This window comes from Procambarus clarkii, chromosome 22 (assembly GCF_040958095.1).
Source record: "Procambarus clarkii isolate CNS0578487 chromosome 22, FALCON_Pclarkii_2.0, whole genome shotgun sequence".
In the NCBI taxonomy this organism is placed as follows: domain Eukaryota; kingdom Metazoa; phylum Arthropoda; class Malacostraca; order Decapoda; family Cambaridae; genus Procambarus; species Procambarus clarkii.
This window is the reverse complement of record NC_091171.1, coordinates 31,686,783-31,698,905: the sequence shown is the minus strand read 5'-3', so window position 1 is coordinate 31,698,905 and position 12,123 is coordinate 31,686,783. Positions and strand designations below refer to the sequence as shown.

Sequence of the window (12,123 nt, the reverse complement as noted above, 5' to 3'; positions counted from 1 at the left end):
GTTACACTATATACACAGGTTATATATAAGTATTTGCATGTTTTGTACACCATAACGAACTACTAAGTTGGTCTTGTGAATCAAAAAGCAACGAGGAGTGATCGCCAAACACCAGCGAGCCACTCACTGCCACTCCCTCCCTCAACACCACCTCACTCACCTCCCACAATACTCTTTCTGTATTTATTCACTATACACAGACGTTATATATACGTATTTACATGTTTTGTTCACCATAACTGTACATCTAAGCTTGTATGGTGAGTAAATGCCATAAGACGTAGCTACTCACACAGTCAGCTGATCGGCGGCCACCCTCAAGGCCAGACGCACTAATATTTGTCCTCCAACAATATTGTTTGTGGTGTTATTATGCTATATACACACATTATATATAAGTATCTACCTGTTTTATTCACCATACCTGAACAAATAAGCTGGTATGGTGCCCAAAGACCATAGTGGCCATCAGTAAACACCATGCCAAGTCGTGCAGACGACGCTCCTCCCTCACCAAAATGGCGGCTCCCAACCTACTCCTCTCGCTGTTATCACACTCTATACACACGTTATATATAAGTATCTACATTTGTGTTCACCATAGCGAACCACTAAGCTGGTATGGTGAGTGCAGTCAATAAATGATGGCCACACACAGTCAGATGACGCCACAACCCTCCCTCCACAGCCTTACTCCTCCCTCCATGGAGCACAGCGCTAAATATCACCACAATCCTGCTATTATCAGTATCCTGGTCAGTTTTATCACAGTCAGGGGGCTTCAGTAATACTATCACTGCTAAATAATAGCAGTATCATTTATATTATGGTATTTGTAGGCGATGCTGTGGTCACAAGCTGAACAGCGGTGCTGTGAGCTCGTGCTGCGTGCGCCAGCCTTGGTGGCTTGCTCAATACTGACGTTGTAACACCCAAGAATGTTGGCCTGGATTTTTTTTCTAGGTGGCATCTGGCAACTATTGGTCGTGGCTGTACTATAGCTGCCCTTATCCCAGGCGGGGCGTTTAAATTATAGCGCTAGACACGAAATCTTATATAAATGATGTGCGCGGTTTCGGTTTTGTCACTGATATCATTTATATATGATATGCGCGGTTTGAGGGTTAAACCGCTAACTGTTAAATAGCAAACATCCCCAGGGCGCTCAAGAAAAAAAAAATTCTGAATTTTTTTTTTTTCTTATGACATTGTTAATTAGCCTCAGGAAGCACAAAATTCTAAATAAAAAGTCTCTAGCTCTTGTGGTTTAGCTGAAGTGGCTTGGAGATGTTGCATATTTTTAGTTGAGGTGCCGCATAGGAATAACTTTGTTGATTTATTTTCATTGTTTCTCAATTTATTAATTTAGCCTTTTCATGCTAACAGGTTGTATTTGTGTGTCAAAGAAATTATAAGTATGTATGGATATACAAGTAAAGATATAGACACCCACATACTTATTCATAAAATTGCATATAGCACACATTTTGCCTCAAATATATACATGGTAATCACTCATTTGCTGTTGCTAAAAGTTTAGTGTCTCCTCTATGACTGCTCTAAACATTCAGATACTGGATGGTGATGTTACCAAGCAATGATGATCATTTTCTTTCAAAGGCCCTAGAAGGAAAGTGAGGGACTCGGGATTTTTTTTCAAGATGGGGGATGGTTACTGGTGGTCTGAGGAAGCAGATGTGAGCTCTATGTATGTGTAGGACTATTTTAACTATTTTAGCCCTTAAACTGCGCAACGCGCCTGCAGGCTCACGTCTGGTTTGCGCAACGCGCCTCCGGATATGTATTTGTATTTTTCATGTTCCATTCAAAACTCCCGCGGCTACATGGGGTTCACATCAGCTTCCTCAGGGCTCTTGTAAACAGACGCCATCTTTAAAAAAAATCGTGGTCCACATTCCCGGGTGTGGGAACCTCGGTAGTGTGTGAGCAACCAAGGCTGGCGCTCGCAGCATGAGCGCACAGCACTGCGGTTCAGTGTGTGACCACAGCATCGCCTAATAATGTCAAAATATATATATAACTTGTATTATTTAGCTATGATAGTATTATAGAAGAGCCTGAGTGTGATAATGACTGGGTACAATGTTCAAATATCAGTGATTCAATGCTGTTCACGGTGTTCACAGCGCTAGCCACAGCACCACAGCATTATTTCGTCCATCTAGGAATCTTCAAATGATTTCTTAGGTTCCTTTTCAAAATAAACTTGTGGTCAATTATTCATTTACAGGAATTAGTGACCAGGATTGTGATAATAGCAGGATTGTGGTTATAATTAGCATTGTGCGTAGTATTGTGGAAGGAGGAATTTTGGTGAGGGAAGGAGGGCGAGAATTGAGGTAGCCTCATTGTGTGTGTGTGGCTGCCACTCTTGTTTTGCTCACCATACTAGCTTAGTGGTTTGCTATGGGCAAAACATATGTACATGGGTATATAGTGTGTGTATATAGTGTAAGAACAGCAACAGGAGAATGTTGAGAGGAGCTATTTTGGTGAGGGAGGTGACGTAATAGTAGCGTCGTCTGCTGTGTGATTTTTCATGCAGTGTATGGTGGCCACTGTACTGTTTGGACACAATACCGGCTTACTTGCATAGTTCTGGTAAATAAAACATGTAGATAGGTATATAGAACATGTGTAATAAGAACTATAACAGTATGGTGGGAGGAACAATGTTGGCGAGTAAGATGTTGGAGTGAGGGAGACTGGCTGGGTGTGGCTGCTCTCACTCGAGGTGTTCTGAATGTGTTCTTGGCCAAATGCTCCTATTGGCCCATACGAGGCAGCTCTTATTGGCCCATACATAAGAACATAAGAAGAACATAAGAACAAAGGTAACTGCAGAAGGCCTATTGGCCCATACGAGGCAGCTCCTATTCTATAACCACCCAATCCCACTCATATACTTGTCCAACCCGTGCTTGAAACAATCGAGGGACCCCACCTCCACAATGTTACGCGGCAATTGGTTCCACAAATCAACAACCCTGTTACTGAACCAGTATTTACCCAAGTCTTTCCTAAATCTAAACTTATCCAATTTATATCCATTGTTTCGTGTTCTGTCCTGTGTTGATACTTTTAATACCCTATTAATATCCCCCCGGTTATGTCCATTCATCCACTTGTAAACCTCTATCATGTCACCCCTAACTCTTCGCCTTTCCAGTGAATGCAACTTAAGCTTTGTTAATCTTTCTTCATATGAAAGATTTCTAATTTGGGGAATTAACTTAGTCATCCTACGCTGGACACGTTCAAGTGAATTTATATCCATTCTATAATATGGCGACCAAAACTGAACTGCATAATCTAAATGGGGCCTAACTAGAGCAAGATATAGCTTGAGAACCACACCAGGTGTCTTGTTACTAACGCTGCGATTAATAAATCCAAGTGTCCGATTTGCCTTATTACGAACATTTATGCATTGATCCTTTTGTTTTAAATTCTTACTAATCATAACTCCCAGATCCCTTTCGCAATCCGACTTCGCAATCACAACACCATCTAGCTCGTATCTTGTAACTCTATCATCATTACCTAACCTCAGAACTTTACATTTATCAGCATTAAACTGCATCTGCCAATCCTTTGACCATTTCAAAACCCTATCTAGATCAACTTGAAGTGATAGTGAGTCCTCCTCCGAATTAATTTCCCTACCGATTTTCGTATCATCGGCAAATTTGCAAATGTTGCTACTCAAACCTGAATCTAAATCATTTATATATATTATAAACAACAGAGGTCCCAGGACAGAGCCTTGAGGCACTCCACTTACAACATTTTCCCACTCTGACTTGATTCCATTTATACTAACTCTCTGTTTCCTTTGGTATAGCCATGCCCTAATCCAGCTTAATATAGCACCCCCAATACCATGAGACTCTATTTTTTTAATCAGTCTTTCATGTGGCACTGTATCAAAAGCTTTGCTAAAGTCTAGGTATACAACATCGCAATCCTTACCACTATCAACTGCCTCAACAATGCTAGAATAAAAAGATAACAAATTTGTTAAACATGAACGGCCATTTATAAAACCATGTTGCGACTCAATTATTAATTTATGTTTTTCAAGATGAAGACGAATTTTATTTGCTATTATAGATTCGAGTAACTTTCCCACAATAGACGTTAGGCTAATTGGTCGATAGTTAGACGCAAGTGATCTATCTCCTTTCTTAAAAACTGGTATCACATTAGCAACTTTCCAAAACTCTGGCACTCTGCCTGACTCTATTGATTTATTAAATATGGTTGACAGTGGGTCACAAAGCTCCTCTTTGCATTCTTTAAGCACCCTAGCAAACACTTCATCCGGCCCTGGGGATTTGTTTGGTTTGAGTTTTACTATTTGTTTAAGAACATCCTCCCTGGTAACTGCTAAACTCGTCAACCTGTCCTCGTCCCCACCCACATAGACTTGTTCGGCTGAAGGCATATTGTTAAGTTCCTCTTTAGTAAATACAGATACAAAATATTTATTAAAAATACTACTCATCTCTTCATCACTATCTGTTATTTGACCTGTCTCAGTTTTTAATGGACCTATCCTTTCCCTAGTCTTAGTACGATATAACTGAAAAAACCCTTTAGGATTTGTCTTTGCTTGCCCTGCTATGCGAACTTCATAGTTTCTTTTTGCTTTCCTTATCTCTTTTTTAACATTTCTAACCAGTTGTACGAATTCCTGTTCTAAAGTGACCTCCCCATTTTTAATCCTTTTGTACCAAGCTCTCTTTTTACCTATAAGGTTCTTCAAATTCTTTGTTATCCACTTTGGGTCATTAGTATACGATCTATTCAATTTGTATGGTATACTACGTTCCTGTGCTTTGTTTAGAATATTCTTAAATAAGTTATATATTGAATCCACATCGAAATCCCCATTTAAGTCACCTATCGCTGGGTTCATGTCTCGCTCCAAGACCGGCCCACACCCCATACCCAAGCCTTTCCAATCAATTTGACCCAAAAAATTTCTTAGGCTATTAAAATCAGCTTTTCGAAAATCTGGCACTTTAACAGAATTTTCTCCTACTGGTCTATTCCATTCTATGCTAAATCTGATTTCTTTGTGATCACTGCTCCCTAGCTCACTCCCTATTTCGATGTCATTAATTTGCGTTTCCCTGTTAGTTAACACTAAATCTAAAATATTATTTTCCCGTGTTGGTTCCTTAATGTGTTGCGTAAGAAAGCAATCGTCAATTAATTCTAGAAAATCTTCCGCTTCACTATACCCTGTTTTGTTCAACCAGTTTATTCCGCTAAAATTAAAGTCACCCATGACATAAATACTGTTAGATCTAGATGCTCTAGATATTTCATCCCATAGATGCTTTGCTTCCATTCTGTCTAAATTTGGTGGCCTATATATTACTCCTATTATAATATTATTAGCTTTTTCGTTTAATTCAATCCAAATAGTTTCTGTGTGTGGCTCTGTTTTGATTCCCTCTTTGAGACTACATTTCAAATTGTCCCTAACATATATGGCTACTCCACCTCCTCGTCTAATATATCTATCTGTGTGAAATAGTTTAAATCCATATATTTGATATTCAGCTAATAGTTCTCTATTTTCTACATTCATCCACGTTTCGGTAAGTGCAATAATATCTATTTTTTCTGTGCAGACAAGAGCATTTAATTCGTTAATTTTATTTCTTAGACTTCTACTGTTAGTGTAATATACCCTAAGTGAATTGTTATTTTGCGGACCTTCTCTTTCCCTGATCGTTTTGCCAATTCCTTTCTCCCACAAACACATACTTTTATTACCTCCTTCCTCCAAATCAATTCCCATACCTCTATCTACTAACAGTTTAAACCCAAACAAACACCTCTAACCACTTCTTCTAGCGAGTTCGCAACAGCAACAACCCCAGCTCTCGATAGATGCACCCCATCACGAGCATACATTTCATTTCTTCCATAGAAGTGTTCCCAGTTGTCTATGAAAGATATTGCATTTGATTTGCAATATCTTTCCAGCCGGCAATTGACACCAAGTGCCCTCGATATCCATTCATTTCCCACTCCCTTTCTTGGAAGAATGCCACATATGATCGGGATTCCTCCCTTGCTCCTAACTAACTCTATGGCTGTTTTATACCTCTGAATCAGTTCCTCACTCCTGACTCGACCAACATCATTTCCTCCCACGCTAATGCAAATAATGGGATTGTTCCCATACAAATAATGGGATTGTTCCCACATACGAGGCAGCTCTTATTGGCCCATACGAGGCAGCTCTTATTGGCCCATACGAGGCAGCTCTTATTGGCCCATACGAGGCAGCTGCTATTGGCTCATACGAGGCAGCTGCTATTGGCCCATACGAGGCAGCTCCTATTGGCCCATACGAGGCAGCTCCTATTGGCCCATACGAGGCAGCTCCTATTGGCCCATACGAGGCAGCTCCTATTGGCCCATACGAGGCAGCTCCTATTGGCCCATACGAGGCAGCTGCTACGCGATGTTCTGAATGTGTTGATGGTAAATGTATATAGTGTGTGACAGTGTATACTGTGTACATATGTTGTAAACATACATAAATGAACAAGAAACATTGGTGTGAATAACTGTATGATGGGAGGGGCAAAGTTGGCGAATACAATGCTGGAGAAGTGAGGGAGGGCTGGCTGGGTGTGGTTGCTCTCACTCGCGGTGTTCTGAATGTATTGATGGTGAATGTATATAGTATGTGACAGTGTATAGTGTGTAAATAGATTGTATATATACATAAATTAGCATGATATATAGTAAATATGTGCTGCATATGTGTACACAAGTGTCATGCACGTAACACAGTGTCTTCGGACAGTAATATAGTGCCATAATATGCCAAAATATAGTGTACGTGTTCACTATACATAGGATTAGCACGTAAAAACAAATAACATGTATTTGGAACTGTGCGCAAAAAATGAATGAAAATATATTCGCGGCAACTTGCGCGCCCCGCCCCGAGCACCATACTGACCCCGGGAGCACACGTCACGGGCGAACAGGGAATGATGCCGTCACGCCCCAACTTACGGACCCCATAGCAGCCAAAGTAAGTACAATTTTGATTTTTTTTCTACATACCCATACTGAGGGAAGGGTTTCTGACACTTTAAAAAGAAAAAAGAAATTTTTCCAGAGAATTTATTTCCTGCGCACTGCGGGGGTGTCATATTTGGAGGCAACACAGTTAAGGGGTTAAATATGCAAATCATATATATATGATTTGCACCATTTTGTGATAGTTACTCAAATCATATACAGTATGTATGATTTGCGCTGTTTAAGGGTTAAAAGTCCCAAGGCTACATGGGGTTCACATCAGCTTCCTCAGGACTCTAGTAAACAGACGCCATTTAAAAAAAAAAATCGTGTTTACCATTCTCGGATGTGAAGGCCTCAGTACTGAGTGAGCAACCAAGGTTAGTACATGCAGCATGAGCTAACAGCATTGCTTAAAAATGACAAAATACCATATATAAAATTGCATTATATTCTGTAAAACACATAATACAGAATATAATGCAAGAAGTGAGTGTGTGCACTCACCTGAGTAGCTCCAATATGGTTATACTGCTGGAGCTGTGGGGGCAAAGCAATACCATTTTCTTCTAGTGCTTGGTTCAGCTTCCGCTGGATGATCTCGGCAGCCCGACTAGCCTGTGGATACCAACAAATAGGTTTCAAAATGCAAACTTTTCTAACTTACCAGTTATTTTCCAATTCATCAGAAGTTCCCAGAAAAATACCCTATTTCCTTAAAAGCAACCCAACATACAGTGTACAAACCCAGGTAAGCATAAAGTATCAATAAAGAAATGTCAAGATTTAACTGTTGGTTACCTCAAGAGAAAATGTGTGAGCAGCAGTGGGTGAACTGAGGATAGCTTGCAGCTGCTGGCCAGCAACACCATTAGCTAGTGCTGATGATGGTACATGTATGGTGATGGTCTTGGGCACTCCTCCAGCTTGCTGAGCTGGCACTGTGATTTGCACTGGCACTAGGCTTGCTGGTGCCAGTGAAGTTGCACCTCCTAATAAAAACATACATTATACAGTAATTTATACAAAACATTGAAAGACGTATTAATGTAAAACACTGGATGTAAGCAATATAAAGTTTAATATAATATTAGATCATAATTATATAAAACTGCAGTAGGCCTATCGGTCTAAGCAAGGCAGCTCTTATTTATGCTTGACCAAACTCATTCATATTTATGTTTAACCTATGTTTGAAACAATGCTGCATCATATTACCAATATAACAATACACAATTCCTGGTAATTTTTTCCATAATTCTATTCCAAACTTATTATTTACAAAGGTCTTTTCTAAATCCAAGTTCCCTTGTTAATTACCCTTTAACCCTTAAACCGCACATATTTAGAGCTCAGAAGCGAAAAATATTTGAATTATTTAAAAAACTTAATTTTAAACAAATCTCCAATTTATCGGCTTCAGCGTTGTGAAACTTTCATCAAAATATTTTCAGAAATTGATTTTAGACAAACTTTTTATTGATAAGTTTTGTTTGATAAGGAGAACAGCTATTAACTGGAACTAAGAGATAATGCAGTAATAAAGAGATGCAAACATCTGTCCGACGCTCAAAAGAAGAAGAATAGTAATAAGAAGTGTCCACAAAGTGGATATGTAGCTAGTGCCTATATAGCATTGCCAAGTAATGCATAATACCACAAATAATAATAGAATAAGTATGCTATTATGCTCTATTTTGTTATATATCATATAAATACAGTGCCCAATGTTAATATATGTTACTTTCATCAATGCCCAAAAAATATTTTTTTAGGGAATTTTTTTTTAAGATTTTAGTTTTTTGCCTTTGTTTATTATCTGATTTTGTTGTAACCTTTATATCCTGGAGAGTGCACACCCTTCCCTATGTGAAGATAGAATATCTTCAACAAATAAATCAGTCACAACTTGCAGAACTTGGGACTTTGAATTTTTTTTGGCAGATTTTTTCACAGATTTCAAACTATTTTCTTTGTCTCTTTAGGTTGTTTTGATAATTAGGGATCAGATTAGAGCTTTTTCACTTATATAAAGTATACCCTAAACATATCTCCTAAATCATTATAATTATCCCTATATTTTGTTTTATGGGGGTTATTTTTTTCTTTATTTCAACACATATTGAAACATACACTTGTATGTTTATTAAAACATACAATTAACTTAACGAATTTCAACTACCTCTATTCATTGTCAAGAACTTCAACATCAATTATCTCTGAAACTAGAGTTTCAACTTTGAGTGGCTTCTATAATTCCAGTTTCTGACCGATTCCCAACATTTTGACATCGTGTACTCAGCTGTCTGTTCTACAATCCCTCCAGAATGGATTTTTTATAAACTTATGTTTGGAGTTATAATTTATTTTTGTCTAAATTTGCCGCATATTTCAAATGCCATATTGACACATTTTTTTTACAGTAAACTATACTAAAAACCTATATTCTAATTTGATGAAAATTAAAATCATATGCTATTCCGAAAGCACAATAACACCAAATGAACAATTGGTGATATTTTATATTTTTGAAGCTCATTTGAAAATCTGAAGTTTTCAATATTAAATTTTAAAATTATTTTTTATTTTCCTGTTTTACAAGTTACATTGTTATCATTTAGACAAAGTTGAAGCATTTGCCTAGTTGATTATACACAAAAAATTGGAAAGTGTTTGTGCAAGTTTGAATAACTTTAGTTATGTCAAATCGAACATGTATGTTTTGCGCAGTTTAAGGGTTAATCCATTATTTACTCACATCACCCCTTATACTTCGCCTTTATAGAGCATTTAAATTAAACACTCTTAATCTCTCTTCATAATAGATTTTCTAATTCCTGAAATTAAGTTTTATTACCCAATTATGTACCTAAACGGGATCTAACACAGGCAAGAACACGGGCAAGATGAAGCTGAGGAATAACATTAGATGTCTTATTACTTCTAGATATGAATCCAAATATCCCATTTGTGTTATTTCAAACATTTATACATTTTTTGCTCAACTCCTGGGCTGCACACCCTGTATATTACAGCACCCTGTAATGTTGAATTACAACCCAAGGGCATGAAAATATTTATTCCAAAAACTATTTTTTCCTTCTAATATTGTTAAAATGCATTCCCTGATCACAGGAGAAAGAACAAGAGTTGAATGTAATGAACCGCCAATTTCTTGGCGAGCCCCGGTGGCTCTCAGAAGCTACCATCTCTGATGTAAGTGACACCTACTTGCAAGCAGAGCATGGCACTGAGAAGATGCAGATGAAGTAACCACAGGAAGTGTTCATGGCACTGAGAAGATGCAGATGAAGTAACCACAGGAAGTGTTCATGACAACAACTGGCTTCACACATGGCCCAATTCAACCACCACCAGGCAGAGCCCCGCCCACCCAGACCGCATCAAAGAACAAGAACAGCCCAGCCAAAGACAAGAAGGCTCCGAATAGGACAACAGAACATAGTAGAGTGAACGATATGGAAGGAAATGCAGAACAAAACAAGTGAAGAACAGAGGTGCCATAAGCACAATCAAAGAGCACTGCATGAATATCAGAGGTCCACAGTTGTTCAACATCCTCCCAGCAATCATAAGTAATATTGCTGGAACAAACATGGATGCCTACAAAAGATAACTGGATAGCTTTCTTCAAGAAGTGCCGAAACAACTGGGCTGAGGTGGATACGTGGGCCTGCGGGCCACTCTTAGTAACAGTCTGTTGAACCAAGGTCTCAACTCTAGTACAGTAGCAGAAGAACTCCCAGAACCCCATCAAGGTACAGTATGATCAAGGTAAGGCCCACTGGATGAATATGGGGTGCATAATAAATGATCCAACTAACCAGGTAAGATTCAGAAAATAAATACAACAATTAGAAAACACTGGCAATAAAACAGTTGCAAACTGCATATAATACCCACCAGCTTGAGTTTGTTGTGTTTGTTGCTGCTGCTGTTGCTGTTGCTGCTGCTGCTGTTGTTGCTGTTGCTGCTGCTGCTGCTGCTGCTGTTGCTGCTGCTGCTGCTGTTGCTTGCTGCTGCTGCTGCTGTTGCTGCTGCTGCTGCTGCTGCTGCTGCTGCTGCTGCTGATGGTGTGATGACTGTTGCTGGTGGTGATGGGAAGCCGAAGTAGTTCCAGGTTCAGAATTGTCTATCACATTCATTCGATGCAATTTCTGTTCCCATAATAAGCGTAGTTCAGTAAGCACTTGTTCATCTATACCTTCATCAAGAAAGCATTCACGCACACCAGCAATGACATCCTCGATCACTCCATTGTAAACCCTAGACTGGAATAAAATGATAAATATAAGAAGATATGAAGTTGGATGTTCTCTTTGAGAGGGATAAATAACAGTTATGTGAAGCTCAGACATAAATTAAAGCGAGCTTCTGCTACACTATGACAGGGTAAACAGCAGAGTACACTCTGTATTACTAAACATTATATATGTATGTACAGTATATATCATTTCCCTGGGAAATGATTTTCTCCAGGGAGGACAAACAGATGCACCTTTCCACTCGTGCGAGAAACACCCACTGCAGGAAGAGCAACAGTAGTGTATCTGACAAAAAATCAGAGCAATAGTTACCATGAAAATAAGAGGAAACACTATAGGCACAAAAAGAGTCATCATCTGTGAGGACTCAATTGCTGACAGAGATGTCACAGCAGCTAAAGCCCTAAGGAACAAACACCCACCATGGGCTCCATGTGAGGACAACATTCTACCAGTTAGGGTTAGTGGAGCAAAACTTCTCTGGGTGGTCAAAGCTGTGGTCCATAAAGCAGCCTTGTCCTTCCCAACAGGATCAGCAAGTGGGTTCACAGAACTAAAATCCAACCACATTAAACAAAGGCTCAACCCTGCAATGGGTGACATTGCACAGGGCCTCCTGGTAAAAATAACCAGATTCACAAACATATGTCTAGCTGGCAACATACCAGAGCCCTTAAGACCTATCTTTTTTAAAGAATCTATGTGCTCAAAGGAAAAAGGATGGAGGGATCAGACCAATAGCTGTGGGCAATTTCCT

General features: G+C 39.0%; 1 protein-coding gene across 1 annotated transcript in view; it reads right to left on the bottom strand.

The window, feature by feature from the left end:
• LOC123758686 (transcription initiation factor IIA subunit 1) overlaps nt 1–12,123 on the bottom strand; it is a 74,411-nt gene that overhangs the window by 56,131 nt on the left and 6,157 nt on the right. Inside the window, 5 exon segments of the mRNA XM_069328807.1 lie at nt 7,588–7,698; nt 7,882–8,069; nt 8,999–9,004; nt 11,005–11,113; nt 11,115–11,372. Of these exon segments, the coding sequence (XP_069184908.1) occupies nt 7,588–7,698; nt 7,882–8,069; nt 8,999–9,004; nt 11,005–11,113; nt 11,115–11,372 (672 nt within the window).